The sequence below is a fragment of the Asterias amurensis genome, chromosome 8, assembly GCF_032118995.1.
Source record: "Asterias amurensis chromosome 8, ASM3211899v1".
Classification (NCBI taxonomy): Eukaryota; Metazoa; Echinodermata; class Asteroidea; order Forcipulatida; family Asteriidae; genus Asterias; species Asterias amurensis.
The window spans coordinates 15,821,816-15,849,170 of NC_092655.1; the positions used below are offsets into that span (position 1 = coordinate 15,821,816).

Here is a 27,355-nt window from a genome sequence, read left to right on the forward strand (position 1 = left end):
CTTACTTGGCAATGAGCAATGTAGATAGTATAATACATTGATAGTATAATACATTGTGAGAAACTGAGGATCCCTCTGAAGTAAAGTTGTTTTTGAGAAAGAGATAATGTCTCACTGAAAGGTTTAAAAACTTCAGGCCTGAAGCCTTTTTAACCATCTGTAAAAGATTTCAGATCTAAAGCCTTTTTTAGGCATCTGAAACTTCAGGCCTAAAGCCTTTTTTATGCATCTGAAATTTCAGGCCTGAAGCCTTTTTTAGGCATCTGAAAACAAGTTTATGTGCAAGAAAGGTGTTTTTTCTTTCACAATATTCTCTTGTAACTTCAATGTCCAGTTGAGTCCAAATTTTCACAGGCTTGTTATTTTATGCATATGTTGGGATACACCAAGTGAGAAAACTGGTTTTTGAAAATTACCAAGGGAGTCCAGTCGTCGACTTCACCAAACTCTTCCTAACTTAGGATTAATCTTAGGACTAAGGACAAGTTAAGTTCCGTAGCCATAGATGTTAGGTCGCATTGAACCCATCCTAAGAGATAGGATTAAACCTTGCATTTGGAGAAATCGACCCCTGAGCCTTTATATCTAGATAAGAGTATTTGACTTACCACTCGTCTTCAAAGCTGACAAGACACATGCCAGAATGTTCTTGACCACACCAGTATCCTCCACACATGGGAGTACATCCATACGCAGATGAGAAGGATATTGGCTGAAGAGAGCATCAACTAGTGGACTTCGATCTTCATGGAAAGTAAGAATTGTCTTCTGCACACCAGGAAAAAAAAAGAGGAAAGATCAATCAATTTTGGATACTATCAACAAAATGACAGGAAGAAACTATAAATAAATATTAAACTTGCGGGTACAACCATGTGTCAATCTCTAGTGTGGGAGTGTTGGCTCTGAGAAGAGCCGGTGTGGTCCCGACATTTCGACCAGTATACTCTGCTCGACAAAATGACAGCTAAAAGTTCAGCACTATGATCTATGAACATTGTACAGAGCAATCCATCAGGGTATCCTGAGCTGGGCCCAATTTCATGGCTCTGCTTACCACCGAATCCTGCGCTTATGAAGTTTGGCCGAATATCTGCATAAGGTTGCTATACAAAAGGAAGGATTGGAGTAACCTTTGCTAATTTCCATCCACCATGAAAACAAAGGCAAGCGGTTTAGCCAGAACAATAGCACTAGATAAAAAAACTTTGCAACGGGCACCGTGGCAAAAGCACAGGGTACCGTGGCAACTTTTGTGGGTGCTGTGGGTTTTATCAAGGCCTGCACTAAATAAAAAGAAATAAGCTGATCAGCTCAACAGTTGCATATAACCACGGATTGTGTGAACAAACCTCGGCTGTCGTGGCGTTCTTTGATTTGGCCGGCTTGGGATATTTATTCTTCATTTCTTCCTTCCACGCTATCTCCACTTGTTTGTAGAATGTCTTAGCGTTCCAAGCTGCGAGGGCGTAACCTACGATGTCCTCCCCATCGCACAGGACAAAACAGTACTCATTGCTGAACGTCAGGAAGTGACCAACAAGTCTGTAGAATGAACAGGGTGAAAAGGGGAGGGGGGGGGGAGGTGAAGAAGTCTGAGTTCATTGTGTAAAATTGGTGGATCTACCTGGGAAGTTGTTCTTCTTCTTCCTTGATACATGTAAGTACAGACCGCCAATGGCGTACTATGTACTGTGTGCAGTATGTGCTGTGTGCTTGCATGGTGCAGGACAAAATGTACAGTGCAGTTGTGAGCTACAAACAGCGGGGTAGCTAAGTTCAAGCATGCGACCCTGTTTTGGTCAAATGGCGTATCTCAAAATTAGACCATTTTGAGATAGTTGGGTTTTAAGTTTTTGATTGACTGCCTTTTACATTTTACATAAGTAGATAATAAATTGTTATGTGTTTATTTTTTTGAAAGCCATGATTAATTATATTGCCCAAAGGGTGTAAGTCAGAAATACACAACACTTCACTTTATTTCCAGTTAAAAAAACCAAAAAATGTAGTGCAAGATAAAAGTTGCCTCGTGTGACATGGCCCTAAGACTTATGGAAAAAGTTAAATAAAGCATACTTGTCACCGATGAGTTGTGGATGTTTGCTGTAGAACTCTCCCCCGTCATCTCGATCATTACATGTAAGCTGGCAAACTCGATACACTGCATCCTAAACAAAAACCCAATCAAAAATTTCAAATAATGTTTACATATCAATTCTGGTTTCGAAGGCAAGGATTCTTAGACAAGCAAAAAGATCGGGTGAGTTGGTCTAAGAAAAGCGTTTGTAACTAAGGGAACAAATAGGTGCTAGTCCGGTATTAAACACTCTGTTTAAAACCGGTTGCAGTCTTGATGTGATAATTACCAGAGCCGGAGGCGACAGTAATTTTCAGCATCCAGACTGCAACCGGTTTTAAACAGAGTGTTTAATACCGGACTAGCACATTGTTGTTCCCATTCATAAATACCTTTTCGGTCAAAAAACATCAAAACTTTTTGGTCCATTAGTAAAAAAAACCACAAAAATTATAATTGTTCAATGATTTCTTTCAACAAAACAACCCTCCAGCTATGAAATGGTAAGGCCCTCTAGTGAAAACTCCTTATAAGGAGATTGACATGCGCGACGCGCGCATCGCGTGGCGTGATGTGGCCAAGGTGTTCAAGCCGTTGCTCTCAACCAGTAGGAATGAATAAACTGTCTTAGAAGCACAGGTGCAAGCTCGCGAGTCATGCCCTTGTTTAAACACTTTTAACTGGTGTTATATCAGTCGTTCAGAATGGATAAACTGTCTAAGTTGTTTATGAATATTTCTTATAAAATGTATATGGTAAGAAAGATGTTTTAAACAATTTCAGAAAAATAATTTTGTTCTCAGTGAGATGAAAATTACATGTAGTTTAGCTTAAGCATGTACAACAGATTTACGGGACTCTCCAAAAGAAATTGCTCTGTGATTATCACTTATCGTCCGAAAAACGTGAGGACTAATGAAGCTAAATCTTTTACAGTTAAGTTATACTACATATATATTCATGTCCGTGATGTGGGATTCTATAATTGATCTATAAATGGTACCAAACCATTTAATCGGTCAAATGGACTTACTTGATCAACCGGTAGGAGTGGTCTAATAGTGTAGACTTTACTGCTGACATGGAATGGTTTCTTGGCAAACAAGTCTGCAGCTCCGTTTAACGGCAGCATTCTCTGTTTAACGGAAAGTACATCATTATTATTGTTATTTCTCGGAAGAGTAAATTAATTCCAATCCTCTATTCTTCCATAAACACACCGTCGGCGTCCCCAGTCCAACTAACCAGGGCCAATTTTCATAAAGCCTGAAGGCACAAAATCTTGCTTAGCAAGAACAGGTTACCAGCCAACATACCATACAGGTTATATTTTTGTGACTGGTGCCCTTCTCATTTTTTTGCTATGCAAAAAAGAATTATGTTAAGCAGCAGTTTCTATTAAACAGCTTTATGAAATTGAGCCCATTAAACATTTCCTCAAAGTTGGTGTGCACCTTTTAAGAAAAATACTGTTGTTTTGTCAGGAATCTTGTATTTTATGTAAATATTGGGTTTGTCTTCTTATTGAGGCACTTAAAATACATGTACATGCCAGTAAAAGTGACAGTATTTGCAGATGAATAGAATTGGCTCTTGCAAATTGCAATTATGCTTCATGTGCTCATTTAGTTTATTTATTATAACAACCTTTTGTTATTTTCTTGCAACTTTGATGACCAACTTAGTCCAAATTTTCACAGATTTTAAGCATTTGTTGGTGTACATGTACATGTACACCAAGTTAAAACACTGGTCTTTGATAAATTTCGAAGAATAGTTGTGATTTTTCACAATTGAATTTTGTGACGATAACGTCTGGTGAATTTGATCATCAAAGTGCTTTGGTGTATGGGTAAAATATAAAAGTTAGCATTGTGTACTTGGTGTTATTTTAGGAGCCTATAGGGGAAAACCACAAATTTTCTAGACCAAAGAACTATGTTCGAAAGACGCCATGATGTAGAACTTGAAACTTTGCATGGTGGGCATTTAATTAGGTGAGGTCTGCAGTAGCACCATGTGTAAATCTCTTTTGAGTTGTGTCGGTTCTTAAAAGAATTGGCAGTTAACAACTCAGGAAATTAACTACTATGTAAAGAGCATTACAAGGGCACCAAGACAATTACCAGGGGGCATGGAGGCAATCGCCTTCGTTGCCTTCGTGAAGTATCAGCCCCGCTATTGCAAATGTTATGAAGGGCCCCCCAACATTGATTCTTCATACCTGAAACTCAGCCGTCAACCCTCCACGAAAGACCCACGGTTCAAGATCACCACTCATAAACGCCTCCTTGTAATTTCTGGAACCACCTGAATAGTCATCGACACAACAAGGAGAACAACATTAGCAAATCTGAAAATAGACTAATTGTATTAACTGTAAAACACTAAACACAAATGTTTGGAGAGCATCAGTATATAAGTTATCACACAAGCGCGAGTGGAATAACGTATTTATCTTCAAGCAAACTTGGCGTGTGACCATAGAACACACAAGACGCAGGTAGTGATATTAGCCGTGCAATATAGGTTTTTATCACCACTCCACTCTGCAAATCTGAGTGGAGGATTAGTGTGTACTTAAAGATAAATTGTATTGCTGGTGGTTTGTTATTGGTGTTGTTAATTTGCTTTGAACACCCTCCAAAACAACTTGTACAAAGAATTTTTTTTTTTTTTAAATTGTAAATATTCATAAAGTTTTGTTACAGCATCGTTGAGCAGTGCTCACTTTTAAAATTACTGAGAAATCACAAAGTGTATTTTGATATTTGCAATATATGTGAACACATTGGTTGTCAACATTTTAAACTGGAACACTAGTGAACAATTATTGGTTCTTCAGGCCTGACACTTCACTGAGGTAACGGAAAGGTGCCCTTCATAGCAAGGAAAAACTGCCTGGCAGTTACAATAGCCAATAAGTCATTGGTGAAAAGCACTATCGTTCCAAAAACTAATTCAAGAGGCTGTTTTTGTTTGTGTCATCGCAAGGTCGGCCCGAGGGGGGCTAAACTCTTCTGATTTGTACACAGGGAGCATGGTAATCAGAACATTTGTGAAAATAAAATTAAAAACCGATTCCTTCTCAATACTGATGTGGTATTCATTATACCTACACAGACAAATTTAGTTGCATATTCCATGAATAAAACATTCAACTGAAAAAAGGAAACCACTGCTAAAACAAATCACTAAAATTCTACCGACTCCTAACATGCTGTTTTACCAATTAGGTCAAGTCAGGGTTCCCTGAACCTCTGTCATATCACAAGGAGGCAATAATATCAGTTACCAGACTAATTTAGAGTCTAAACACTACTTGGTAAGTATACTGGATCTCAACTCTGAAACAAAAGATGTAAGCGCCGAAAGTTTCATGAGAGCAAATCGGCTTTCATTGAGGTTTCTACTAAAAAGGGCAGGATCCACTGGCTACAAAGATAGGGCTCGAAATTAACACTACTCCTAGCTCGAGGCCAGTGATTTTAGCGACGGACCAGTAAACTTAGAACCATACAAGTCCGCGGTCCTGTTTTTTTTTAATAATAAACATCTCACAAATAATAAACATCTCACTGCATTTTTCATTTAAAGACTAAGTGATAAATACAAAAACAAAAAATTCTGTTGAGAATTAGTTGTCAGTGCTTGTTCAAAAAAAGCTCAAAAGTGAAACTATGTCTTTTTCTCATTTCGATTATGGTCTTGCAACATACTCTCTGGTCCGGTAAAAGTTTTAAGCGACAAATTTCCCTCCCTCAAATCCGAGCCCTAAAAACAGGTCATCTCAAAAGCTCGCTATTGGAGTAATGGCTGGAGGTACAGGCAAGGTTGGTCTTGGAGTATCTGTAGTGCTACACTGTGGCGAATGGAATCGGGTGATTTGCAATAGCTTGCAGCAAGGCTAGGCACTGACAAGAATATTTGAGGTTCATTAATCACTGATCGATGGATGAGTTTTTAAACTTTTTTTCTAGTAATAATCATTTTGTGTTCTTGAGTTTCAAACATGGAATTTGCCAGATGCTTTACAACATCTGTTACCAGTGCCACTTTGAAAACAAACAATCACACACAAACAAATCAAGAAAATTACATTCTCTTTAAAGATTTGTTAAGCACTCAGAAGAAATGACTCCGCAAATATTCTTGTCTTTGCACATACATGTAGCTTCTGTCAGATTTGCAAGAGCAATTGCTTGGACATATCATCATAAAACATTCTTGGCTTTCTTGACTTTCTCTGGAGGTAAAATCATTCAAGTCGGCCGGGTGTACTTTTGTTTTTTACTAATCTGAAAAATCAAGGAAGAATGAGTTGTTTCTTGATCCTTTAAGAGGTTTATCAATGTATCCGTCAAAGTTGCTGCTGAGTGAACAGCAACACCCCTTCAGAGTACATTTGACTGTTGAAGACGATAGGTGCTGTAAAAACCTCTTAAACGAACAGGTGATGTGACTTGACGTCCACACATTGTTTGACACGATTTGTCTTTTTGATCAAATCCAATGATTCAGCTGTGAGGATTTTATCACAGCGGAATGCCCCAACCCACAATGAATACTGTATGTTTTACACACACAAAAAAGTCCAGGTTTTATAATCTCAGCAAAATTGCCCAATTTTGAAGGAACATTGCGAGTGTGAACTCAGCATATGCCCTTCAAATCTGAGTAATTATGTGAGATCTGAGTGGTTTTTGTTTGGTAACGATCAAATGGTTGGTGATTTTTTTGCAGTTTCCACCAACATTCTGGATATCAAAAGTGACTGAGAAGCACAAGATTGCATACGTTTTTCGGTCAAACTTTTCTTATGGGCATCAAGCTCAACAACCTACTGAAACAACTCATTATACTCTTTATTTAGTGCCATATTTGGTCAAGTGTGGTCACAAAATTATAAGAGAAAGTTATACAAAGGAGGTTAAGTTCTATTGCAGCGGATGGTCCTTTGTCCCTGCAGGAAAGAAATGTCAAAGATTAAAACTTTGGGGGGTTTGCCACAGTCAGATTATGTCACCAAGGAGCAAAATGATGGGCACGACCAGAGGACAACTCAAACTTCACAGGTCTTTAAATTTTAAAATCATTTAGTTGAAAATCAGATCTAGGATCTTTCAATTCAATTCAATTCAATTCAATTCAATTAATATGATGTCCATTAAAAATATAACAATGGAAAATTTATATATGTCAAAACTTATAAATCGCTCACTATGTAAAACTGTCGCAACGCTTGCAACTTTTAACTTTAATTTTGGAGCTGTTAATTGATTCAGCATTTTTAATTTTAGCCTTCAAGGAAGACTCTGCTAGGTTCAAAACTTAAGGTCATTAACTTTATTTGTTTATTTTTTATTTTGACAGCGCTCTTTAAGTTTGCATGTTTTGCCTTCTGGACCACCACAGTCATTTTCTCCACAATCCACATTGTAATGATCTTCATAACCTGACTGTGTTTTATATATACACGAGGGCAACGACGAAGCTGCCCTTCACACTTGATCCCATTTCCACAGTGTAGCCAAACTCCGCCCGTTTTTCAATCCTCCACAGTCAAACTTTTGAGACGACTCCGATCGAGAAAAAAAAATCATGCACTCGTAAACAAAAACAACAACAACATCATCAGGAAGTTTTGAGAGCCATTTGGAAGGGACATGGTTTTGAGGGTGAAGGAAGACAGGAACAAAGCCTGGTTCATACTTCCTGCGATTGCGAATGCGATACAAATTGTGACGTCACAGGGCTGTTTTCACAGTGAATGTTTCGCAGGAGTCGACCACAAGTCAACTGCTTGTGAAGCCAAAATGCGTATCGCATGCGCATTTGCAGGATTGAACCGGACTTTAGTCCCTTTTTTGGCTTTTTGTAAAGGAACTCTCTGCTTCTGGATAAACAAAAATGAGTTTTAAAATAATCAACAAAAAGTACAACAACGAATCGGATGGTATTAGTTCAACTTGCGTGTCTGCTTGTTGTAGCCACCAAACGCCGAAACGAGTTTCCAGTTCCAATTAAATAATAGGGTCAATAGTTAAATTTGCATACTGTAGAATATGAAAGTCACTCAACACAATTTCTATGGAAAAAACCATGTCAGAAACGTGATCAGAAAAATGTTCCATTCATGCCAGTGAAAGACAAATTTTGTTCTCAAAATTTAGAAGACCGTTCTTGCATCTTAAACCGAAGATTGAACACTTGTTGGCGGCTTTCATATTTTACAGTACACAGCATGGTCTTCAAATGGCAAAACGTGGAAACAGGATTAAGTTGTGAACTTTTACTGGCAAAAAATATTCCAGATTCACAGTGTTTACAACTGAATACCGTTTATTCAAAGAAACTCTCTCAAACAGTTTTAGTCAGGTGTTGCCATTTGAAGGCCAGTTATTTGCTACAAAGATATATCTGTGATCGTACATGATGCCTGGACATCCAGTAGAGAACAGCCAAAGCGAGAAACTTTCCCATATCCTAAAAGCAAAAGAACAAAATCGGAAACAAGACTTGTTAATGAGTTTTTTTCATTCCAACAGGAAATGTAGAGAGAAAATCCAGGAGGCAGCAATCTGGGAGTGCCGTCACGCAAAGCTTTCTACTGCCGCAGCGTGAAAGGCAATTAAAAATAGCAGTTGACGTACTCTGGAAACTTGGTTGCAGTGAATTTAGTACGTGCAGAGACACACATTTCCATATAAATGGATTGCACTAAGCGTCATCGACCGCCATATTTGATGAAATGTGCATTTGGCAAGGTTATCATTGGCTGAGAGTTGTGCACAGCGCGTACACTTTTTCCATTGTTTATCATAGAGCATGGCAGGCGATGATGCTTAATACAATCCATCTATATACCAATTGTGATGCCATCAAGCAAAATTAGTTGTTTGTCTACCTAGATAAAAATAAACATTTGAAAAGACCATAATCTTTGTTTAAATTTGGTTAAAACCCCATTTTGATGCCACCTTTGGTTCAAAAGTTGTTTAAAGGATTTGGTAACACGAAACACAATGTCCACAGATTTACATAAAACTTACACCGTTTGAAGATAATGATAGAAGAAAGCTTACATTAAAAAATTACTTGCTGAGGCACTGTACTTTTTGAGAAATGAGTAAACCAATGTCACGAAAATAAGTTTTACATGCTAACAAAATTGTTGTCTCACTGAGACAAAAAATATTTTCATGACTTGTTTTTACTAATTTCTCAGAAATTACAGCACCTCCGCAAGTAATATTTTAAGGGAAGCTTTCTACCATTATAATAATCATAATAATAATAACCTGTTTTTATATAGCACTTTTCACACCTGGAAGGCGTCTCAAAGCGCTTCACATTATTACCCCTGGTCACTGGGCCTTAATTCACTCCTTAAACCATCTCAGCTCCCTGGTGGGGAGTACACAGCCTGTGCAACATTAATATGAGCTACTCGGCTCAATCAATCACAAGAACCCTCTCTGCCCTCACAGGTACATATTCACCCGTGGGTGAAGAGAAGCAATTATAGTTAAGTGTCTTGCTCAAGGACACAAGTGTCACGACCGGGATTCAAACTCACACTCTGCTGAACAGAAGCACCAGAGCTTGAGTTCGGTGCTCTTATACGCTCGGCCACGACACCCTATTATCTTCAAAATGTGTGAGTTTGATGTAAATCTGTGGATATTCTGTTTTATGTCCTACAAAAAGTACCCGAAATCCCAAGAGATGAGAAAGAATGGACCTGAGAAAAAAGTGGAGTTGTTTACTGAACATACACCTGAGCATTTGTTATCAATGCTAATTTCATCCTTTTTTATGTTATTTATCAGGAAGGAAGTTGCCAATACTAAAGAAGAAGTACTTTACTATTTAATTTTAGTTTTGAGTGTGAAGATTTCACCCCTATTGGCCTGTTTTGGCTTGTTTCTCCGTAATATTTTGTGCCACAAACGTCTCGTTGAGCTTGATCGCATCACAATTTGTGGTAACTTCAAAAACAAAACTAAACCCGCCTCAAATACTTGTCCGTGGCAATGCAGGAGTAATTTGTAGAGTAAATAGGGCATCATTATAAACTTTGTCCGAATGGGTAAACACACTTAAAGCCATTGGACACTTTCGGTAAACAGTATTGTCTAAAGGCCCACACTTCGTGTATCACAACTAATATAAAATAACAAACCTGTGAAAATTTAGGCTCAATCCGTCATCTGAGTCGGCGGAAAATAACGGGAAAACCCACCCTTGTTTCCGCACATTTCGCCATGTCATGACATGTGTTTTTAAAAATAAATCCGTAATTCTCGATATCGAGAATTTATAGTTGTTTTAATTTTTTCTCAAAAAGTAAAGCATTTCATGGAATAATATTTCAAGAGGGAAGTCTTTCACCATTACCTTCTGTAAACCCTGTAAGTTATTTGTAAATCTGTGAACTTTTTTTTTTTTTTCTGTTCCGAAAGTGTATAATGGTTTTAAGCCGTGTTCCCATTGGACTTTTTGGGTTTAAGTATCCAATAAGAATGCATAGTAAACTGACCTCCCTGTCAACTTATCGCGACCGTGATGTCAATCTAACAGACCAAAAGAGGTCGCGGAAGACTTACATGGGCCGCTAAAAGTCCAATTAGAAACCTAAAAACCCTTACTTATTCTCCTACCCCAGATGTATAAATGGGAATCCGAGGGGGGCTTAGATGATTTGGGATCACGCTTTTAAGTGCTAATACAGACACGATAGGCCAAAGTCCATATAATGCACGTATTTTTTACCGAGATACATTCCTGGTCATTGCTTTTAGAGACTAGGGCTCAGTGTCACAAAGCACTAAGACTCATCTTAGGTTGAGTTGTCAATAGACGGGGCAAGTCTCGCGCATATTCAAGCCTTATGGGCCCACTTTGGTCCCACATACATGTAGGGACCATGCTTTTGCACTTTAATGGTGCCCAATATTTGAATACGCACAAGACTTACCCGGTTCAACTGGTAATTCAAACCCTCTTTATGGTAAGATATGTCTACTAAATTTTCTCGAACGAACTCCTGCTAGTTCTGAGTGCAGTCTGTAGACCTTTTTCCTTACTTGATTTTATCAATTTCGGTTATTACCCATACACTGATGTGTGTTAGCACTGTATACTCAGTACTTTCCCGAGTCCTGTTAAAAAATATCACAGGCATATTACTCGAGTGGGATTCGAACCCACGACCCTTGCAATTTTAGAGCAGTGTCTTACCAACTAGACTATCGAGCTTGCCGGTAGCTAGAGGCAGTTCGAGTCCTATGTTTTGGAAGCGGGTACTTGATTTTGATTTACTAAGAAAAAAAAATGGAAAAAAAAGAAAAAAGAAAAAAAAAGGAAAAAAAAAAAGTGCCGCAGCAGCTTTGATCACTTACCAAGCCACTTAACGAATGACGCTAGCATGGAGATCACCCCCTCCATGTCCCATACGTAGGGGTAAAACTCATACAGCAGCGAGCGGTTGGGGATGTTGAGTAGCCGCAACGTCATATGATGAACCTGACGACTGAAATCTATGAAGCGTGCAGCGCGGTCTGCCCACTCCATCGCCTGATGATTGTGAGAGAAAGAAAGGGGATGAATATGGAAGCACAGGCCTGATACTGTGTTAATGTTGTTACGTTACAGCCATCGACTCCGCTCCTCATCAGACTTGACCAGGCTACCAACAAGTCTGAGAGAAGCTGCGTCGTTGGCTGTGTTTAATGCCTCCTCAAGACATTTTTGTTTCCAGAACCATCCTAATTTGCTCCTCTTTTTGTTTATCTATTGGCCTGTCGTTGGTCCGTTTTTGTTTTTGTTCCTGTGTTGCCCTCCCTTTGTCAGAGCGCCTAACACCTAAGAAATGCTTTGTATTATTATGTAACAAGATTTTTTCGTGGCGGAGCGGTCAAGATCACCGGACCCAAGCGCAGGGACTGATTTCACAAGGCAATCAAATCCATCGCAAGACAAGTTGTCAGTTTTACCATAGTGATTTGTATTGTGACATCACACTTTACTTAGTAACTACGATTGAATTGCAGTTAAGATAAATTTTAGCTCTTTGTGAAGTCTGCCCCTGGTCTTGTTCACAACAGAGGGTGGGTCCGAATCCCGGTCATGACACTTGTGCCTTTGAGCAAGACACTTAACCATAATTGCCTTGGAAACGTTGGGATGGTTGTGCATTCTGCTCTACCAGCCAGACTCTTAGTGGACGATACCCATACCTACATCCTTACGGACTGTGAAAGGGGTTACCCTTTTTCAGCCCCCAGCAGTAGGTGTGAACGTGCCCCTGGTGACAGTTGATTTGAGTAGATAGCCCAAATCAGTTTAGGTATAGCCCTCACCTTGGCGAGGCCGTTCAGTCTTGTAATTGAAGGCTTTTTCTCATTAAGAAATTGTTAATTTGTTCTTGGAAATTCTCAAGGGCACCAGGGCAATGACCAGGGCAACTAGAAAGGCAATTGCCCCCATCTGGAAACATTCAATTGTTCACCTTCAATGCACATATAGTTGGTGTATTGTTTGTACAATTCAAAGTAACTAACGTTTAATTATGGTGAAATGTGTCATCTATTTATATCATTTTGGCAAGTAACAACAACAGCACCAGCTTCAATCACACAACCAACCAAACCAGTAACATTTATAAACACCAATGATACTGTTCCCACCAACTTAAACTGCAGCAACAGGCCTAGAATTTTACGGAGGCCATGTCCGCCGTTGCCCTGGTCTTGGCTTTGGTGCCCCTTCAAAAACTTCCCATAGATTTTAAGATTTTCCAATAGAAGTGTCCTTCTTCAAAATGAAAATGGCCTCGTCCTCTCAAACATGAAATTTCAGGCCTGCAGCAACCTGCAAAATTCTAAGACATAAATAATCAAAGGTTTTGAGTGAAAGCGCTTACCGTATCAGATGGATTGGACTTCTTCTTAGCCTCGCAGACGTGATGAGCATTGATCTTAAGCCAGTGTATCTCCTCAAGCATTTCCACTGCTTTGCGTCCGTGCTCGTACGGCAGATAAAAGAGTTCGACCAGCAACAGCACGTCGTCCACGGTAATCTTCTCGTGGGTGGCTTTCTTCTTCTCTTTGGCACTGTTCCATTCTTCGTCGGACTTATCAGCGACGTCCGAGTCCGGCTCGACCGACTCAATGTTCACATCCTCGGGTTGGCTGTCGATGTCGGCCCCGTCACTCTGCATCTCGGTGTCAGTGTCTGCCATTTCAGACCCTGCCTCGGTTACTTCCTCCGTGGCGGGGATTTTGTTTAAGTTTTCCCCGGACCCTTTCTCTACCATGTCATCTATCTGCATGGCTACCTCGCTGACTTTACATACGGTTGACGTCGTCGTCGTTGGGATGTTAGAGCTCATTTTTGTGGGTACGATACTTGGTGGGAGGGTAGCTGACCCTACAGCCCCTGCAAGTCCCGGGGTAGTCTCCTTTGATGATTTGAAATCACCGTTGCACTCCATGGGTTCTACGAATGCATTAGAGACTAAAGAATTGACAGGGTTGGAAAGCGGCGTGTAGTTCTCAGCGGCCTCACTCAGGGAGGCAAGTTTATCGAATGCATTCTTGTTTTTCATGAGTTCCTCAGCGATCAGCCCCTCATCCGGTGCTGGGACTTGCGGCCCCGTCGATGAGGTCGGAGTTGTGATACTCATACACGTGTTGATGCTCGGTATCGGCGGAGCGGCGGGCGGTATGACGACCAGCGGTTGGGGTATTGCCACATTGTTGGAACTTTGTCTGTGAGTTTGGATGACTTCCATCCATTCGGTAACGGCCGCTCTGAGAGCCGAGTCGGGATTGTACAGACCATGGTTTGGGTAATTATTTCTGGACAGTGGGATTTCAGTTTCACCTTCTGTTTCCAATTTGATTTCCGCAGAAACTGTAGGATTACTGGATGGACTTCCTGCATCAAACAAAAACAAAGCACAAATTATCAAACGAAAAATGAACAAAGATATTGACTACTAGAGAGACCGCCAACATATGGCTGGATAGCTCAGTTGGTGGGGCCTCAATGAGCAAGGAGTCTGCATCAAAACTCATTTACTGGGAACTAAAACATGCACGCAGGAAACGTGGTAGACCAAAATTTACCTACTAACACCCGGTTCAGACAGGCGCTCCAGAGTCGTGCCGACCAAATAGATTAGAGCGACTCAAGGTTGACCTAATTAAATTTTGGTTTTTATATAGGCAAACTTAACATAACTTTTCCATTAGGTTCGGCTCATGACAAGATTGACGCCTGAAACCAAGAAACTCCGAATCGTTCCGACCGACTGCAGCAGTCGATCTTTCGACTTCTAGCGCGTCCAGTCACTCCTTACGGTTTCAGATGTCAAACTTTTCATGAACTTAATTCAGAACTTGGTTTGGTGCGACTCTGGAGCACCTGTCTGAAACGGGTATTAGGGCCTTGTCACACTAGGCAACTTTGCAGGCAACTTGGAGGCAACCAACTACAGTGTACGCTACACGACTACTTTGGTAGCACATGAGTCAATTTTAAAACATTGTCTTCCGATTCACAACAGAAAAATGTTAACAATCAAATGGGAATGCCTTTTCTTCGTGGAAATTGCCTGGAACTGGTTGCCTGTAAATTGCCTCGTGTGACATGACCCTTAGATGTTTTAAAGAAAGACACCGGACTGGAGACAGCAGAGCTATGGACAGCAATGCAGGACAAAACCCAATGGAGAGCCATCAAAGTTTGGGGATAACACCCGAAATAAACTAAACTAAACTATAACTTTTTTTCTTCAAGTCAACTGACCTGTAACTTCATCCTTGCTTTCCTCATTGCTATCTCCATGTGTGCAGTTTGACCACTGGGCTAGCGTGTGTAAGGCAATGTAGTTGGCTTCGTATTCACAGTTAGGATTGGTCAAAATACCACTTACGTAGGAATGTAGCTCAGACGACCTGCCTTTGTACGGACCTATACAACAGCAAATTTGTAAAGCAGAAACTGTCAACACATTATTTACACATTGTTTAAAGGCAGTGGACACTACTGGTAATTACTCAAAATAATTATTAGCATAAAACCTTACTTGGTAACACAAATGCAGAGCTCATGATGGTTTACAACATTGTGAGAAACGGCTCCCTCTGAAGTGGAGTAGTTTTCGAGAAAAAAAAGTAATTTTCCACGAATTTGATTTCAAGACCTCACGTTTAGAATTTGAGGTCTCGAAATCAAGCATCTGAACGCACACAACTCCGTGTGACAAGGGTGTTTTTTCTTTCATAATTATCTCTCAACTCTGATGACCGATTGAGCTCAAATTTTCACAGGTTTGTTATTTTATGCATATGTTGAGATACACTAAGTGATAAGACTGGTCTTTGACAACTACCAATAGTGTCCAGGATCTTTAACCCTTTAGAGACCATTCATTTCTGAAACATCACAAAATGCCGAGACAACGTTAGAATTGTTCATTCATTTATAAGGGCTTTTTTTTCAGTAAAAATTTCATGAACGAAAATTAAACAAAACACAGTTGAAGAAAAGTACACCAGAAAAAATAAGCAAAATAGAAATCAAAGCCTTACAGACAAAAACGTGCATGAACACCATTAAACTGTAAAAACAATGTAACTTAATAGGTAAAATAAAGCATTTGAAAGATATCAAAGTAAAGGTCACGTCCGAATATTAAACTTTCCACGTATAATTCCCAATTTCCAAACACAAAACAAATTTTTCTGTTTCCTGTAAATTCTGCCGACGTTTTTACTGACAACATTTGATTACAGAAATGAACAATATTAGCAATGTTTGGGCGTTTTGTGACGATGTATTTAGGTGAAATGCAAGAGTGCACAGATGTGACTTACCACAGAATATTCTGTTTTGGTCGTAGTCATTGGCGTGGATGTTATCCCATATGACCGGTTTCCTCTTGATGACCTCGGATAATTCCTTGATGGATTCTATGGTGATTATCTTAGCAACTACCTTGGGACCTGTATTGCGTAGTACAAAAGAAGATTATATTTTTATAAATCCCATCAATTGAGTTTACTCTTTGAAAAATAAATAAAAAAGTTATTGTCCCTCAAGACGCTCTACTAGGCAGTCATGTACTCAGCAGCGGTAAGAAATCTGCTCCAGCAGTGCAAACCTTGTAGGTTCAAATCCCACCCATTTTATAAAACACATTGGGTTAGGATTAAAGGGGTTAAGTTTTGATTCAAAAAATTAGATGTGTACACCGAACAATTAGTGTTTGTAAATATACAATCACTACATGTAAAGTTTTTCTTTATAAATCTTTTTCGAAAGAACAATATACCTGAAGATACTCGTGTAGTGGTTAAGAAATGTCAGTTTTAGATGTGGTAGGCAAACATTATAGAGGGAAACCCCAAACAATCACGTAGGGTCTCAACAATCAATCCACACAATTCAAGCCTTCGTCCCTAGATTTTAACTGGGGTGCACTAAAAGTTCACACTCTAAAATGTTTACCTTAGTTTGTATTTGTGAATTATTCATGTTTGGAGCATTATCAAGGGTTCCAACAGCCGATGTGGATGCTTTTTGTATTGTCATTTATGAGCTACCAACTATTAGTGCAACTTTTTAAATTACAAACAATATTAGCTCCCCATTTAACTGTGTACATCTGTTTTCATAAATATAAAAGTCATAAAAAAAACAACTAATAAGTTTATGACTTATATATATTTATGAAAACAGATTAAACAGTTAAATGGGGAGCTCATATAGTTGCAGCTCATAAATGACAATAAAAAAACGTCCACACCGGCTGTTTGAACCCTCAATAATGCTCCAAACATGAATAATTCACAAATTCAAACTAAGGTGAAAATTTTAATAATATTATTTTCGCAATCATCAATCTGAAAAGTGCAAATCAGTACTTGCAGTAAATGGAATAATTATGTCAAACAGCAGTGCAAGATAAAATTTGAATTAACTCCAGTTTGTAGAACGGAGACCTAATTATAATTTTTGTTCATTTTTGTCATCATGACATCATTAGATGTCAGGTCACACGAATTCAATGCTTATAGGTAACCAAAGATTATCTCCTGCACCATGTGTCATCAAGTCGTAATGTTTGCTCTTTCTTGTAGCTCTTTGGTCGGACACTTCCCCTGCATGTGCAAAAGTTGCTGTTTCAGTAAAAACAATATGGACAAGAGCTAAGCTATTTCTTTATTCCTTACGCTTTCTGACATCTTGTTCAAAGATCATTTCGACAAGCGTAATTACACCGACCGAATTCAAAACTTAAGGAGTCTCGAAACGGCCTGAATTGTGCACCACTGCATGAAAACGGCTTTGATCTGTACCCATCATTCTCATCATACAGCTTTTGGAATCCGCTCGGAAATGCGCCCAACGTTTCCCATACTTTTAAAACAGCTTTTTGGAATCAGTTTTCTGATATGCATCCACTTTGTTATTCAGTGTGTTGAAAATCGCTGGAAATCTGCACCGGCCGTTTCATATAATGCTTGAGCAGCACTCAATGATGACATGTCCCCATACAGCTTGTCAGTATTATTACAATGGTCGCTTAATTAGAAACGCAACATGTTTTTGTTCTTTATTCGTCTTTGTCGAAAGAACCATAAACCCGAAGATACTTTTGTGAAAAAGGAGTAAATAAATATCAGTTTAAGATGTGGTGCGCAACCCTGGTAGAGGGAAACCCAAAACAATCAGTAATACGTAGGGTCTGAACAACCAATCCACACGATGCAAGGCTTCGTCCCTAGATTTTAACTGAAGGTCACATGCTTAAATTTGCACTTTAGTTTGTACTGGTGAATTATTCATGTTTGGAACGTTATTAATTAATCCAGGGTTCCAACAGGCGGTGTTGATGTTTTGTTATTGTCATTTATTAGCAAGCAACTATAAGTGCAACTTTTGACATTAAATTTTTTTTGTTTAGCTGCTCCATTAAAAGGAACAAGTTGCCTTGGATCGGTCGAGTTGGTCTTTGAAAAGCGTTTGTAACCGTTTGTTATTAAATGCATATGATTAAAAAGATATTTTAAAAGTAGAATATAATGGTCCACACAAGTATCACTCGAAATTGCGTGGTTTTCTTTTTACCTCGTCGACTAACACGGTAGGCCAATATCCGTCTACATTACTTATAAATAATGAAATTGTGTATACTAGGATAATTTATATATACATGTAGTGAAAGATTTCATACGATTATATATAAATAATTGTGTTGTGGAAAACTGATTATTTGTAAACAAAGATTAAATAATGGTTAAATAATGAATTATATATTAAATAATGAATTATTTGTAAATAATTGCGTTAAATAATAAGTTTACACTTGGCACCTCATAAGGGAACGTGTTCCTTTAATTGTTAGTTGTTTGAGCAACAGCCCTTTTGATGCTTTACCATAAGACACATCGAGAAACAAAATTCTTTGCATTTTGACGAGCTATTAACAACACTTGTTTCATCGACTCAAACACTGACCCCACGATATTTGAACACCTTGTGTTTGTTTCTACAAACACTTAATTCTAGTTATTATTATTTGATTTCTTTGTTACCTGTCCACATGATCATGATGTCTGGAAGTAGCTTGGAGCCCAGCGTCTTCAGGTAATCAGATTTCAAGACACATGGGTCTGCCCTGGTAGCACAATACTCTGCAAAGGAGGATATGCAATGCTCATTATTGACCCAATTCACCTGACGTCATCATCATAAAAATCTTGAATGGGCCATACTGGTGGGCAATTTCACTGTTCGTTTTCATATAAAACTCCATGCCCTGCGTTATCCAGTGAAGTGTGCATTTTAGGCGACGCAGCGTTAATACACGTAAACCTAACTGCCCACCAACATGGTGAGCATGGCATCAGGCGCCGCGTTTGACTCCCGTGCAAGGGTCAATACTATACTCTCAGCGTTTGATACACATGGTAAATGTAGCTTCACTCAATTGTTGTATTAATTTTTTAAGTAAGGTGACAAAAGTTTTCTCCCTCATTTATCAGCTTAATTGGAGTCACAAGAAAATTGTATAATAAAACCCTTGTGTTTTGTGTGCAAGTCTGTGGACATTTATATTTTCAATTTTACCAATGTTGTGTGCACTTTTTAAAGAAACAAACACCCCTATAGTATTACCAGTAGGACAGAAGAAGAACTTTGGTTGTCCGAGATGTTGAAACACTTCGTTAGTGACAGAGACTTGAGCATGAGCGAAGGTTTGGAACACCTCTTTATCGGCAGAGCACATATCCGTATCGATGTCATCAAAGAGAAGCGAGAATGCCTCACAGCCGAATTGCTTCACCTAACAAGGAGAAAAGACACCCTAAATTAATCTTTAAAGGCAGTGGACACTATTGGTAATTACTCAAAATAATTATTAGCATAAAACCTTTCTTGGTGATGGGGGAGAGGTTGATGGTATAAAACATTGTGAGAAATGGCTCCCTCTGAAGTGCCATAGTTTTCGAGAAAGAAGTAATTTTCCACGAATTTGATTTCGAGACCTCAGATTTAGAACTTGAGGTCTCGAAATCAACCATCTAAACGCACACAACTTCATGTGACTAGGGTGTTTTTTCTTTCATTATTATCTCGCAAGTTCAATGACCGATTGAGCTCAAATTTTCCACAGCTTTGTTATTTTATGCATATGTTGAGATACACCTTTGACAATTACCAATAGTGTCCACTGCCTTTAACTAAGGCAATAGGCGTACATGAATATGGGCAATTTCATGGTTAAAGGAACACGTTGCCTTGGATCAGATAAGTTGGTCAATAAAAAGCGTTCGTAACCGTTTGATATAAACTGTGTATGGTTAGAAAGATGTTGTAAAAGTAGAATACAATGATCTACACAAACATGCCTCGAAATTGCATGGTTTTCCTTTTACCTCGTCGACTAACACGGTCGGCCATTTATGGGAGTCAAATTTTTGACTCCCAAAAATGGCCAACTGTGTTATTTCGCAAAGTAAAAGGAAAACCATGCAATTTCGAGGCAAATTTGTGTGGATCATTATATTCTACTTTTGAATTAACTATCTAACCATGCGTTTCATAACAAACGGTTGCAAATGCTTTTTAACGACCAACTCGTCCAATCCAAGGCAACGTGTTCCTTTAATCACACTACATTTTTTGATGTACCTTTGAGATTCCTTGAGCTGTATCAACCTTACTAAAAGGTCTGATAACTATTATCCCCAATTATCAACAATTGAGAAGTCTAATGCATCTTAAAGGCAGCGGACACCAGCGGACACTATTGGTATTTAATCAAAATAATTGTAAGCATAAAAACTTACTTGGTAACAAGCAATGGAGAGCTGTTGATAGTATAAAACATTTTGAGAAACGGCTCCCTCTAAAGTAACGTAGTTTTCGAGAAACAAGTAATTTTCCACAAATTTGTTTTTGAGACCTCAAAATTAGGTCCCGAAATCAAACATCTGAAAGCACACAACTTCGTGTGACAAGGGTGTTTTTTATTCCATTATTATCTCGCAACTTCGACGGCCAATTGAGTTCAAATTTTCACAGGTTTGTTTTTTTGTGCATATGTTGAGATACACCAAGAGAGAAGACTGGTCTATTGACAATTACCAAAAGTCAGTGTCCAGTGTCTTTAAAGGAACATTACAGAATTGGTAAGAAAACATCTTTTCTAAGATCACAGATTTTCATAAAACTTACACGGTCTAATGAAGATATTTCTGTATGAAATGTCATATTTAATGAGAAATAAATGTATAATGGTGGATGACATAAAGTGCTTAAACTGACAGCAACTGTTTTGTTAGCAAAAACCAATTCTGCAATGTTCCTTTTTTAGAATCTTTCATGATGTTATTTTTACCTGCTCCAACTTCCTTTTCATGCAAGTGACCTCTTTGGCATTAGAGAAGGTGATGTCGAGACCAGGTGACAGGGCATACACAAACTCCACATTGTTCTCCTTAGCTGCTCGGATAAGGCCTGTTAAATGCTCTGTGGGCAGCAAAAAATTAAAGAAACTAAGTCTGAGTATAGACCCATTGCATATGACGTCACACTCTCAAAAAGGAGACAGATCATTGGACAATAGCTGTTCTCTGTGCGTAAAAACGTGCGTGTGACCTCAGCGTACATGTAGCATTTCGCGTTATGCAAGGGGGAGCTATTGATTTCTTACACAAAACAGAATGCGCCTCGGAACAAGTGCGCGTAATTTGGGGTGTCAACTGTCTTTTGTGACACCCAGGATAGGCACATGTGAGTACGTTGCGCGTATTGCAGAGGGTCTATACAGTGCTAACACACATCGGTGTTTGGGTGAAAAACCCAAATTAATAGAAACTGGGAATTCAAATGATGTGTTATGGGTTCCTATATAATAGTGCTCATATCCGTCACTTGGTTACTACGTAGGCCTGGGCGTATAATTTGAATATCCAGTTAATGGCGAATAGGTTTTCCTATCCGTAACCGCGAATGCCTTTTTTTTCTTAACCGGATATCCGCAAGGGCGCGAATACCTATTTATAAACCAGATAGTCGTGTAATTACAACCAACTGATAGGAATGTTTTGTCTGAATCCTTATGAAACTTCTATTAAGACAGCATAAAACAGCATAAATCAAGTATTTAACTATGCTCACCTCCATGAAGAGTAAAAACAATGACATTTAGGACGTAATTGGTTCAAAGATTACGAAAGTTTTCCTTCACGTAGAGTCAATCACAATCAAAAGAAACAGCAAAACTATCTTTAAATTGGATCCGGTTATTTTTATGAATGAACCGAGTGACACTGTCTAAAACTAATATCAATCCGCCCATAAGATCTCATTCATTTTTTTTTAAAAGCACCCTCTAGCGGCGGGAAAAAATATTCAAATATCCGGTTAATTTCGGATAGTTGGCCAGCGGTTAACCGAATACCAAATTTCACTATTCGCCCAGCACTACTATTGGTGACGCTCAAAGCGCTTTGTATTTTCCTGCAAGGTATCGGTGGAGCTACAGTTTTGAAGCATGAGACCCCAGGCCTGATACTTCATGGAGCCAACAAAGGCTTTTGACTCCATGCCCCCTGGTCATTGCCTTGGTGCCCTTGAAATTCTCCAGTAGAAATTTACAATTTCCTCATAGGGTGCCCCATAACCAAGAAATTAAAGGGAGCCACTGCGGTAAAAGCTTCTGTTGCCCTAGTCTTGGCATTGGTGCCACTTTAAAAAGTTCCCATAGACGTTCAAAATTTCCAATAGAAATGCCCTTTGCCAAATGAAAATGGCCTTGTCCTCCCAAAGGTGAAATTCCAGACATGTTGAAGTGACCTTTGTGTTCAAATTTACAATTTCCATAATGCACAGTTCAATCTGAGATAACATGAAAGAGACATGACCGTGGGTGGACTCTTATCACGTTGTCAACTCAGTTACAAAGCCTTTACTTTTGTACCTGCTTTAATCTTTTCAATTTATCATTTATCATTCGTCATATTTCAAAGGGCGAGATTATAAGTATTATTCTGCATTATTATTATTTGTTGTTTGACAAAAATATATATTGGGAGTGCTACATGTATTGAGTAAACAGACAAACACTTTTAAGTGCCACACTTATATGTACACTAGCATTGCTATTATGTTGCAAAATCAAAATTTGCAATATCCTTGTAACTGAAACAAAATCAACCAGGGCCTGTTTTGCCCTGAGTAAGTGTCAGTGCTGAGTTGATTGAAATTATTTATTATTATATCTCAGAAAGGCTAATTATCGTGATCTGGTCGGGGTGGGATATCCTAGGTTGGGAAGCTGTAATCTCTCTCCAGGCTGGTTTTGACGATGATAGTGCCCTCGACTTGATCTTTTTGAGACCAGGGTGATTGGCATGGTCTGGGTTAAAAGGTCGCAGGGTTGTGAAGGGCCTAGACCCCTTGCAATACGCACAGCGTACTCCATTAGCCTATCCTGGGTGCCATTTTGGGTGTCAAAATCGTATACAAACATGCACAAAAGAGAGTTGAACACCCAAAATAACGCGCATTGTTCGGAGGCGCATTCTGTATTGTGTAAGAAACCAATAGATCCCCCTTGCATGACGTGAAACGCTACAGGTACGCTGAGGGTCCAATGATCTGCCTCCTTTTTGAGAGCGTGACGTCATATGCAATGATCTATTAACTAAGTTCCAAATGATCAAAGAAACATGTCATTGAAGTTTGATGGGTCTGGGTAATCATTTTCATAGATCTCAAAGATGGTTGCAATGTATTTGGTTTGCTGTAACACCATGTGTGTATCTACTTGCCAGATAGAGTTTGTTCTTAGAGAACTGTCTTGCTTAATTCTACTACTGCGGAGTAGATTGTTTGGGTGTTCGGGAGACTTCTCAGTTCTGAGAAGAACTGTCCGGCTTATTAACTATTACCTGGGCGGATGGTATAGAATTAGGCTGGGACTACTACTTTAGCTTATAGGAACGTAATTAACCTGCGACTAGCTTGCTCTAGTAATCGTCAGGAGTCTCCTCAAATCCTATGTGGTTGCAGTGATTTCGCAAACAATGCAATATCTTCACTGTTCTTTATCCCCAATGCATTTCAATAATAATGCCAGTATACATGTAGACTAATAGCACAACGCGCAGCGAGCATATACGCGCGTCTCCTGTCTGCCATTTTGGGGGTCAAAATGTGCACAGAAGAATGGTAAAACGTGTTTACACACCAATGCATGTTCTGACCCCCAAAATGGCAGACAGGAGAAGCGCGTGCAAGTGTGCTGCACATTGTGCAATCAATGGGTCTATAACATTTCTTGTTAGTTCTCACCAGCTTCTTCCACCGAGTACATTTCCCTCCAGTACATACGGTGTTTACAGTCATCTTTGGGGGCGTACATGTAAGTGTTTAACTTCAGACGTCTCATAAGGGAGAAGAGATTCTTGCGCTGGGCAGTTGTCCATGGCCGCCCGTAAAACCCTGCAAAACGACAAATATAACATTACTTCGCGAAACTTCTGGCACCGAGTGGAAATAAACAAATCTGTACCTTGAGTATATGAACAAGATGGCACATTGCATACCCTAGAACTATGATTGAGGTTCGTTCTGCTATCATCTCCCTGCAGTTGAACGAGAAGATAGCGGAACGAACCCCATAGTCATAGTTCTAGGAGTAGCACAATGCACATTTTCATACATATTTACATTTGTGATAATCAAAAACTTCAATCCTTCTGACTGCTTAAAAAGACCTTAAAAATCAGCTGACACTCGTGATCATCATTATCATTCTCTGTATCCATCATGTGGGATGCAGAGCCACCCAACCAACGCGATTTGATGCTGATTGCCACAGCAGCTGCCGTGCCAAGACTTCAAAGTCTGCTTCCAGCTGACACACCCAGGTGTGACAAGGTCGGCCTCTTGGTCTCTCTTCCAGGCCAGGCTAGGGCGGGATCCGACGCTCAACTTGAGGGCAACACGGGCAGGCGTATCGTCTGGGAGCTGTCTGCCATGGCCAAAGAGCGAGTGGCGTCTCCGTGAGTTGGTCATTCGGATGTCCACAATGCAAGTGGTGTCCGAGATGGTTGCATTAGTGATGTTCCGGTCGTTAATACATGTAGTGCACCGTTGGCACCCGAGCCATAGAGTAGGACGGGGAGGACACCAATTTGTGAATATCCTCAGCTTGTTTCTGAGCTACAGCCATGACAGCCATTTGTTCTACCACCAGAAGAAGTCAAAGAATGTCGGGGAAGGAGAAGCTGGAAGAATGGATGTCACAGCCGAGATACCTGAACTTCTGTGTGATTTCGACACTGTTATTAATGTTAGTGTTACTGTGTGTAAAAAAGTCTAAATAAACAGACAAAACATGACACATAGGCCCCTAGTACATACAAAATTGAGTCGACCATGTTGACACACATGGTTGATTGTTGACAAAAAAGTGGTCAACAAATTCGTCCACTTAGTCTTAAATCAGAAAAACAAATAATTTAACTAACACAGTTCAATATGAATATTATTTTTTATACATTTAAAAAATCATGTTTCTAAAGCATGATCCTTTTTTTCATTTTCAAACTCACCTTCGACGACCCCGCAACAAAAAGAAGTCGGTGGCATTGTGCTTCGAATTTCAACCACTCAAAACACAGAAATCCTTCCTCACTCCATCATTGAAAAGGAGGGACCGTCTGAATAAAATTACCGAATATCTATATTTAATATTGTACAAAAATACAAATTTACAAAGAATTCACGTGTAAAATCCGTGAAGAAAACTGCTTTTTCATCAACACAAATAAGTCAGCCGTTCATTGACTGTGATGTTTTTGTATTGCAAGTAATTTCTGATGAGAGGGGGGGCGCCGGATCGAGCCAGAATATCTTTCAATGTCATCGTACAGACTTCCTATTACTTTTCTGACTGATGCTCGTTACTTTACGAAATGTTTGATTGGTCAACACTGAACAAATCTAGAGATATAGCCAATCAACGGTCTTCTTCTTTAACAAAGGTAGGCTCGCACTTCTACCACCTCTTTTGTACACACATCACACGCTGAAGTGTGCCCAGTGCCAAAATGTGTTCTTGAACACATTCAAATATTTCGACAACGACCGTCAGAAACAGTCAACGTCAATCGTTGAGTGGCATAGTCAAGGCGCACGCGGCACACGACCCAGATATCACGCACGAAAAAAGAACCAGCGCGAGCGGCGGAGCCGCGAAGCGCCTTTAGCAACTCGTTTTGGGGCCTTATGTTTTTCTTTACTTTTTGCCACAGATTTTGGTGGGAGAAATGCAATGCATAATGCATGAGCTTGATGAGTTGTTGGCCAATAAGAAGACGCAATACTATAGATATACCCACACACACATAAATGGTGCACTAAAAAGGCATGTGCGAGAGCAACCCACACAGAAGGTGCATATATGAATAACTAATTAGATAAACGAGTTGCTAAAGGCGCTAAGCGGCTTAGCCGCTGGCGCTGGTCTGCTTTTGTGTGTGATATATGGGAGTGCCGCCGCCGCGTGCGCCTTTAAAGAGCAAGTCTGGAGACCGACTAGACTAGCCAGAAACCATAGAGCACAGGGAGATTGACTATGAGCAAGTTCGGGGCTCAATTTCATGGCTCTGCTTACCACCGAATTCTGCGGTTACGATCACCATTCGGCGCTTGAACATTCGGCGCCGAATTTCTGCGCTATCCTTGTATGCATAGAATGCATAGAATGCTGTGAAATACAGTTAGCTAGCACGGAATTACGTGCTTCCGTAAGCGCCGATTCTGTTCTTACGTTAGAGCCATGAAATTGGGCCCGTGCCGGGTGGCGACAAGACTTGACTAGACCGACTAGACTAACCAGCAGAAACCATAGAGCATGCACAGGGGGAGTTTGACTATATCGAACCATCGAACCAGTGGGCATGGAGCAAGTTCGGGTGAGCGACTAGACTTGACCAGAAACTGTGACGACGCAGCTCTCGGATTGACCATCGACCATGCTCCAGTGCAATATGGCCGCCCAATTTTTCTGCTAACCTGTGAAATACGCTTGCCCCGAAGCAAATTTTTCTGCTACTGTAAGCACAAAAATTTGCTTACCGTTAAGCAGCGCTATGAAATTGGGGCCTGGCACTAATGGGCTTCCGTACTTCACCTCCCTCTACTGCATCTATATTATAAAAGCGCTTAAATAGCATGGGCGCCGCCATTGTTGTTTGGCAAGTGGTGCCTGAACCCTGCTAAAATGATGCGTCCTGGGGTAAATTTCGGGGTACCCGTGTTGGGCATGTGTTGTTTGTGATGTCACAGTCAAAGCGCGAGCATGTAGTAACTTTGTGATTGAGTGCAGGCGTCCTTTGTGATGTCACAGTCACGGCATGAGCGTCCAGTAACTTCGCGCATACATACAGTACAGAACAATGCGGGGGGGGGGGGGGGGGGGAGCTAGGCACGACGACAGGAAGAAGACTGGTGTTTTTTTTTTTAGAGCACGTTGTGTGGACAGGGAGATGGGACATGGGACAGGAAAATATTAAACTGAATGGGGGGGGGGAATCAAGCCCATAAAACGGGAAAGCCCCACAAACGGGACCCGCGCGAAACTGGAAAATATGAGTTATTGGTAAACATTGGCAAGAAAAGAACAATGCCAATGCAGGGGATTGCGGGGACGGGAGATAGAGAGGCACGGTGCCGTGGGTT

General features: G+C 39.9%; 1 protein-coding gene and 1 non-coding gene across 4 annotated transcripts in view; both read right to left on the reverse strand.

Annotated features, from left to right (window-relative positions):
- The window catches only part of LOC139940485 (protein O-GlcNAcase-like), a 31,455-nt gene extending 5,806 nt beyond the window's left edge, over nt 1-25,649 (reverse strand). For 2 of the 3 annotated variants that reach the window (XR_011786455.1, XM_071936766.1), the window contains exons 1-15: nt 25,225-25,649; nt 23,960-24,109; nt 21,000-21,130; nt 19,274-19,442; nt 18,691-18,789; nt 15,967-16,095; nt 14,897-15,061; nt 13,008-14,023; nt 11,485-11,659; nt 8,513-8,566; nt 4,305-4,390; nt 3,114-3,215; nt 2,080-2,171; nt 1,353-1,545; nt 609-768 (exon numbers count right to left, since the gene is read on the reverse strand). Coding sequence is in view for 2 of the 3 variants with exons in the window: in XM_071936766.1 (XP_071792867.1) it covers nt 609-768; nt 1,353-1,545; nt 2,080-2,171; nt 3,114-3,215; nt 4,305-4,390; nt 8,513-8,566; nt 11,485-11,659; nt 13,008-14,023; nt 14,897-15,061; nt 15,967-16,095; nt 18,691-18,789; nt 19,274-19,442; nt 21,000-21,130; nt 23,960-24,109; nt 25,225-25,261 (2,758 nt within the window). In the remaining variant the exon portion in view is untranslated. The remainder of the gene's footprint in view (nt 1-608; nt 769-1,352; nt 1,546-2,079; nt 2,172-3,113; nt 3,216-4,304; nt 4,391-8,512; nt 8,567-11,484; nt 11,660-13,007; nt 14,024-14,896; nt 15,062-15,966; nt 16,096-18,690; nt 18,790-19,273; nt 19,443-20,999; nt 21,131-23,959; nt 24,110-25,224) is intronic. The other variant, XM_071936767.1, reaches the window with a different exon arrangement.
- Trnaf-aaa (transfer RNA phenylalanine (anticodon AAA)) lies at nt 11,269-11,341 on the reverse strand. Its single transcript has one exon. It is a non-coding gene; the product is annotated as a tRNA-Phe (tRNA).
- Nucleotides 25,650-27,355: the final 1,706 nt, after the last annotated feature.